The following is a 7386-nucleotide window of genomic DNA, read 5'->3' on the forward strand; positions in this document are numbered from 1 at the left end:
TAGGAAGAAAAGAGAGAAGATATGAATTATCAATATCAGGAGGGAGGCAAGTAACTTCACTACAGATTTTCCAGATATTAAAAGAATGGTAAGAAATGAAAATGGTAAAAAATTAGTAAGGTAAAAATACTGTTTTTGTGAATATATATAGAAAAACACTCTTTTGCACAGAGAAGTAAATTGATACGGTAGCTCCTTCTAGGGATATAAATCCAAAGAAGGCCTCAAGTAGTTTTGTAAAGAAACACATACAAGGACGCTTATCATGGAGTCATTTGGGGTAAAGGGGGAGTGGAGGTCACCTCGATATTGATCACAAGGGGAATGAGTAAACAAAATATGGGGAACACATATTATGACCTCTTATGGGGCATTTGGGAATGAGGAATGTGATGAGGAATGTGCATATTTAAGGACATTTACCAAACACATTAGAGTGGATTCCTGCGGGGCAGAGAGAAGGACATGGGAATAACAATCAAGAGATAAGGGAAGAGACAGTGGTGGTACACGTCTGTAATCCCAGTGGCTCGGGAGACCGAGGTAGGAGGATCACAAGTGCAAAGACAGCCTCAGCAATGGCGAGGCACTAAGCAACTCAGTGAGACCCTATCTCTAAATAAAATACAAAATAGGGCTGGGGATGTGGCTCAGTGGTTGAGTGCCCCTGAGTTCAATACCCAGTACCAGAAAGGAAAAACAAAAGGAGAGAGAGAGAGGAGATAAGAAAAGGGAGGGAGGTATTCACATTGACCAAGGTTAACAGTCTCTCATAAACTAAGAAATGTGATTTACTAACTCTGCCCCTGGTGTCTGGAAAGAGAGAATCACAGGAACATTGTTGGGTAAGGCATCCCCCTTCACAACCACAGAGATATCTTAAAATGGAAAAGAAACTTAACTATTTAGGGAGTAGACATGTGCAGGGCACTCATATTATATGACAGATATCCAAATGAAAATGAGGACAAGCTAAACTTTATAGGTGATTATTTATTTTAGCTGACTTGCCAAATCCAGAAGTGTAAAAATGCAAGCAGAGTGATAATGACATAAATTATCAATAATTCCACATTCCAGGGTCGCTGTACATATGAACAAGTTTCACCCACGTTGTTTATTGCAATAAGTGACGAAGCTTAAATGGAGTTGATAAACTGAGGGTTTCTCTCTAGAACTGTCCAGAAAAGCAAATCCTTTATCTTCTCAGAAAAAGAGGTGTATTGTATTAAATGTGTCTCTCCTTGTCTCTCTCTCGCTCCAGTTTTTCAATCTCCAGAGACAGTTTATGTAACTCCAGGGCTACTTTTGAGTCCCTTGGGCTTGGGAGACACTGTAAGAGGTTTTTGCCTGCCAGCACTATATCACGGTCTTCAGGGGCTTCCTGAAAAAGAAAACCAGAACAGTGAATTCGCCAAGTTTCCCATTCCTTGTAAAGGGCTGTGCTTCCTTCAGGATGATGGGGGAATGGAATGACCCCAGGATAGGTGGGTAGGGAATGCCAGAAAAAAGACTTTGTGCCCTAGCAAATATTTCCCTGAGAGCTCAATCCATACCTGTCCTTAATTGATTCATTAGCATCAACTAAGCAGACAGGGAGTTTAAGCTCCATGGTAATTCCAAAAATGTCTGAAAACACATCTGGCATGTGAGTTCTGCTGACCAAACAGAAATAGAGCAAAAGTATGACAGATGTTAGAGAAAATTCTGAGTCCTGGGGCTAAGGAAGAGCGTTATTCATCAAGGTCCCTGGTTATTAATACTCTCCTGTCTCTCTGGGCTGACCTGCTGGAAAATGAGTGCAATCAACTTGCCATCAAGGTGGATGGATCCAGTCCCTATAAATACCATATACATTAACCCAGACAGCTGGGATCATCCCTTAGGACACATTGCTTCTCCTACTTTATAAACCATCTCACTTGTGATTTGTTATAACATGTCACATGACATAAAAGTCATTGAAGGAGTATTATTCACCCTTTCACACTTGGGCACAGCCGGGTTCCAAGATCTGTTTTCTGAGCAAGAGATACGCGGGGAACCAATCATCCTGTAGCCGGGGTCACACTGGATGGTGACAGCTTCAGGGCTGACATACTGATCCTTCTCAACGGATAGCTTTCCATTGGGTGTCTTTGGTTTTAGGCACAGAGCTGTAATCAAAACACATTATCTTAGCACCTTGTTTATCTCAGAGAACACATTTTGACACTGATGATCAATGAAAAGAATAGGAAATAATGCTGCCGTCTATGGGTTCTTCTGACTCTACTGCTGCCAGTACCACCACCAGCTTCTAGGTAGCATTTACTGAGCACTTGCTACCTATCAACCATGTGCCAAGCACTTCACCTGCATTCTTTCATGTAACCTTCAGCCACCCTGTGAGGGAAAGACTACGAGGGAACCCATAATAGAGATGAGGAAACTGAGGTGTGGAGAAGTTAAGTGCCTGCTCCAAGTCACACAGAGCACTGTTAAGTGGCAGAGCCCGAGTGTGAATTAGACCCAAGCAGTCTAATTCCAGGTTCTGGACTCTCCTGTACTGTAGGACTTCTCTTCTTGCCTTTGTTTTCTCCTGTGTGTACCAAAAGCAGAGACAGCAACTTAGGTCCTGGAGTTGTTAAGGGTGAAATGATGGACATAACCTTACCGACATTTTGCTTATTCTGCCATAACAGACCGATAGGGAGGTCACTGTCTCCTGAAAAGCTCTGGACTGCCTAAGAACCCAAGAGTGCTATTTCCTGGATATTTGGAATTGAATCATGACCAGGCAGGACCCATTCTCCCTGAGTCACTTCCCCTGGGAGCTTGATTACCTTTACACTGAGGAGCTGGAGACGACCATCCTGAAAACCGGCAGGAGATTTCAGCTGCTCCAACAAGAGCATATCCTTCCTGGCACTCGTACTGCACGACGGTGGTGAGCGATAGATAGCCACTGACATATGTATAGTGCCCGTGTGCAATCCTAGGCGGGGGACTGCAGCCTTGGGTGGAGAGACGGAGGGAGAGGGAGAGAAAGAATTTTCTGACTCATTACTAAGATATGTTAGCCAGCTTTCCACTCCAACAAATACCTGAGATAATTCATTTATAAGGGAAAATTATTGCTGGGCATGGTGGTGCTCCCCTGTAATTCCAGCAGCTCCTGGAGGCTAAGGCAGGAGGATCACAAGTTCAAAACTAGCCTCAGCAACTTAACGAGACTCTTGTCTCTAAATAAAATATATAAAAGAACTGAGGATGTGACTCAGTGGTTAAGCACCCCTGGGTTCAATCCCTGGTACAAAAAAAAAATAGTTTGAAGTGTCAAACGGTCGATTTTGGCTCAGTTTCATGATCAGATGCAACCAGTGCTTTTATGTCTATAGCAAGGCGGAAGTGCCATGGTGTGGCAGAGCAAAACCACTCAACTTGAGGCCAGGAAGTGGCAGAGAGCGAGGAGGGGGCTGGGGCCCCACAGGCCCCTTTCAGGGCACACCCCAGTGACTTCCCCTCTCTTAAATATTCCACTGCCTCTCAATAGCACCACCTTGAGGACCAAGCTTTTAACACATGTACCTATTGGATATTCAAGAGCCAAACTACAGCCTAAGGGGATTTGCTGGTAGACTTTTACCCTGCCTCATTGCTTTTGGAACACCATAGCATAATTAACAAAGGAGATATCACCTCTCATATCATCCATCAGTTGAGAATTAAGGAAAGTGGGCATGTTTGTGTGTATTTCGGGGGAGGGTGGAATTGACTGTTTTCCTAGTATAGAACTATTTGATTTTCAATAATTTTAAAAATTTAGCAAAATGTATCTTTAAGTACAAGGCCATGCAAGGCGATGTATTAAGCATCTAACCAACATAAATTCATGTAATTCTCCCCAAACAACTCCATTAAATAAGCATTGTAATTGTCCCTATCCCACAAACAGGAAAACAAGCACAGAGGGGTAAAGCAGCTTTCCCAAGGTCACATAGCTAGTGAGAAGCAGTGTAGTTTGCCCCACAGGGTCCATGAGCTTCACAACATGACTCTGCTAAGAGTTTGTTCTATCTGTGGACAAAGAAGGACCTTTAGATTTAAAGTGACAGAGGCATCTTCCGCTCAAGAAACATTTATGATTAGACATTGGTCTTTAATAAAACTTATAAGGGCTGCACAAACCCAGAATCCTCAAGCACCCTCCCATCCATCAACTCCAAGAATATTCTATGTTTTTGCATTTTTTAAAGAAAAGAATCAGAAGGAAAAATTACTTTCCGCACTTTAATAAAAAAATTACCTACCAAACTGCAAAATTAAAACTTTATATTTGTATAACGTCTTATGATACAGAGAACTTTTACATACATACCTTATAAATTCAGATTCCAGTTAATTATCTTAGAATTTGTGACAATAGTCATTTCGCTTTTGCTTTACAGATAGCAAAAAACTGAAAACCAATTAGTAAACATATGTAAAGCAAGGGATAGTTAACTCATTTTTAAAAAAAGGAATTTTAAACACTTTTGTATTTATATAAACAAAATGAATTTCTTGCTATCTATTCTTACCTGTTTATTAGAATAGATTCCCAGAAATTTATACAAACCAAATTTTTTTTCTGTAGTAATGGGAATAGCAGGTATCAAAAGTATTATACCCTTTAAAAAAATATTTTGTAGTTAAACCTTTCCATTAGTAAGATGGAAATTAGTCAATGATTTATTAAACCACTAATAGTTAATTTATTAATTGTTAAGTAAAGTATTGGCATTAATATAATCATTTGTTTTCTCTCCCACACATTGGTATCAATTACTACAATTTGACCAGGCCTTTAATTTTCTAATGTGGAATAAAGACGCTACCTCATCTCTATTGATTGTTCTCATCCCTCCTGCTTTCCTGGGACCCTAGTAACCATATCACTCACCGTGCAGGCTGGGTGGGCAAAGGAGCAAGATCAGAAGCCCCAGGAGGCACAGAGACAGGGAACCACTCCCTGGCACAAGCCTCATGGTTGGTGTTGCTTCCGACCAATAGAAGTTCAAAGGTTGCCGATTCCACCTGGAACTATCTGGAGGAAAGAGCAAATTTGTAGCAGCACCTGCCAAGCTGGAAGCGAGACGTGTAATAGTCAGCAGTAGCTAAACCCTGGGGGAAACCGGGTCAAGAGTGAGCTCTGAATTAGGAAGAAGCTTAGGGGAAGAGGGTGGAATTGGGTTTCCTGGAATCAGTGAAGTCAAAGGGCCCTGGAAACCTCAGTTCTAGCAACCAGGTTCCAATACTGGAGCAAGGAACATGGTGGAGCTCCGCTCTTTTCACCGAAGGAATGGGGCTTCAAAGAAATATAAGTAATTCTTTCTGAGTGACAAAAAGATTGGAAAAAAACTGGAGGGGGTACTTTAGTTCAAAGTGTCAGTCACCCTTAAATAAACCTGGAGGACAATAAAACTGAGTCTGAGGTTCCCTTAGAATCCAGGCACCACAGTGGGACAGAAAGTCACATCTGCGAAGGGCTGCCTACTCAAGAGAAGTTGTGACTTTTAAAAGAATGACATTAAAAAACAAACAAAATGAAACAAAAAAAATGATGAAAAAAGTGAAATTTCCTCTCAGAGAAGTTCTAGAGCCCAGTGAGGAATGAGAAATATGAAAAAATTCCAAAATACAGACATTCTTGTGGGACATTTCTTCTAGTTATCACTGATTAACCGCGTCGCCTAGTAGAGCACTCATTGGTACCACTCTCGTCTGTTAAAAGAGGAAATAGTGGTACCTGAAGCCATGAAATGCATGCACCAGCACACATGGGAAGAGCTGGAGTGGCAGCCTTGCAGGGAGGAAGAGTCCCCAAGACTGAGAGTCACATGGCGTTCAGTCAGCCAAAGGGTACATCCAGTCTCCCTTGGTCTCTGACAGCAGAAGCTGTGAAAGACAAGTTGTTTCAGTGCATGAGTGTTATCTTTCATGGGAAGTGATACTGAAAGATATGCTGATGTTTACTAAAAGAAGATGAATTTGGAAAAAGACCTGCAAATGACCTTCCCACCCTGTTCAGCTCTGCAAAGACAGTTACGGGAGTTCAAAACGCCAAGTGCTTAGCTGCCACTGACCAGAAATACCCGGGTAGGTTATGATGTAATATTGATTATGACATGGCTAAATTTCAGCATTCCCTGAGAGAAGAAAAGCAAATAAATTTCATCACGAATTTACTTAACTTTAGAAAGAGTATCCAAGACAGTCACAGAATATTAAGTAGAAGTAAGCAAACTAAAACATTCAATAAAAGACTATTTCAAATGACTCCTTCTACCTATTAAGTACCTACTATGTTCTAAGAACTTTCCTTAAATGATTCTGTTTAGTCTTATAATCATTCCATAATTTAAGACCCCTTTTCTATATAGGTTAAGTAGCACTTGCCCACAAGTTTACAAATAAGTGTCTGAGCTAACCAGGATTTCCACTAAAATCTGATACTTTTCCCACTCCCAATACTGGGGGTTGAACCCAGAGTCTCTCAACCTCTGAGCTACTCCCCAACCCTTTTTATTTTTGTTTTGAGACAGGGTCTCACTAGGTTACCCAGGCTGACCTTGACTTGCCATCCTCCTGCCTCAGCCTCCTGAGTAGCTGGGATTTTAGGAGATACCATTGCACCTGGCTAATACTTTTAAATAATATAAATAACTATATAAGAAAAAAAAAAACTCAAAACCCAGGTGATTAGGTAAAGACAAAAAAGATAGGAAATGTTAATATCTAGAAAGCAGAAATACTGCCTCCTCCTTACACATTATCACGAAAGGACAAATCAAGAACAAATCAAGGATCAAAGCTCAACCATGTGGTGCACATCTGTAATCCCTGCAGCTCAGGAGACTGAGGCAGGAGGATCTCAAGTTCAAAGCCAGCCTCAGTAATTTAGTGAGATCCTAAGCAACTCAGTGAGACCCTGTCTCTAAATAAAATATAAAAAAGGGCTGGGGATGTGGCTCAGTGGTTAAACACCCCTGGGTTCAATCCCAGGTACCAAGAAAAGAGTTACTAGATGAATGAATATTGATGATTGCCACAATTTCTGATCCGATTCAAGCTCCCCACTTACTGATACTCAAGTTTTTCTGAGTCTGGTTTCTTTTCCTTTCTATTGCTAAGCAATGTTCTGTGGTTATGAATATAGCAGAGTACTTTTAATTAAAAATAATTCATGTTTCCTTATCCTGTCCCTTAAGATTTCCTTCAATGTTTTTTTGTAAAAATTTCATACTTTATATGTAATTCTTGAATGTCATAGATTTTTCTCCTGTGTTTTTAATCCCCTAAATTTTTAAAATTATATTTAGCATTTAAGTACAGGACTCATTTTGAGTTAATTTTTAATATAAG

The 7386-nt window shown here is 40.7% G+C and overlaps 1 protein-coding gene across 1 annotated transcript; it reads right to left on the reverse strand.

The window, feature by feature from the left end:
* Positions 1-981: 981 nt before the first annotated feature.
* LOC124962407 (apolipoprotein R-like) lies at positions 982-5892 on the reverse strand. Its single transcript, XM_047521734.1, has 5 exons — positions 5771-5892; positions 4925-5068; positions 2826-2996; positions 1981-2156; positions 982-1384 (listed from the first exon to the last, which is right to left on the reverse strand). The coding sequence occupies exons 1-5, from the start codon at positions 5787-5789 to the stop codon at positions 1229-1231; spliced, it is 666 nt and encodes a 221-aa protein (XP_047377690.1). The 5' UTR covers positions 5790-5892; the 3' UTR covers positions 982-1228.
* Between the last annotated feature and the right edge of the window lie 1494 nt (positions 5893-7386).

The sequence above is a fragment of the Sciurus carolinensis genome, chromosome 12 (genome assembly GCF_902686445.1).
Source record: "Sciurus carolinensis chromosome 12, mSciCar1.2, whole genome shotgun sequence".
NCBI lineage: Eukaryota > Metazoa > Chordata > Mammalia > Rodentia > Sciuridae > Sciurus > Sciurus carolinensis.

What these genes read in the sequence shown, in the direction of transcription:
- LOC124962407 (XM_047521734.1), bottom strand. An exon ending in TTGCCCACCCAGCCTGCACG is followed by an intron (nt 2,997 to 4,924) that starts GTGAGTGATATG and finishes TCTCCACCCAAG; the next exon opens with GCTGCAGTCCCCCGCCTAGG. An exon ending in TCCAGCTCCTCAGTGTAAAG is followed by an intron (nt 2,157 to 2,825) that starts GTAATCAAGCTC and finishes TTTTGATTACAG; the next exon opens with CTCTGTGCCTAAAACCAAAG.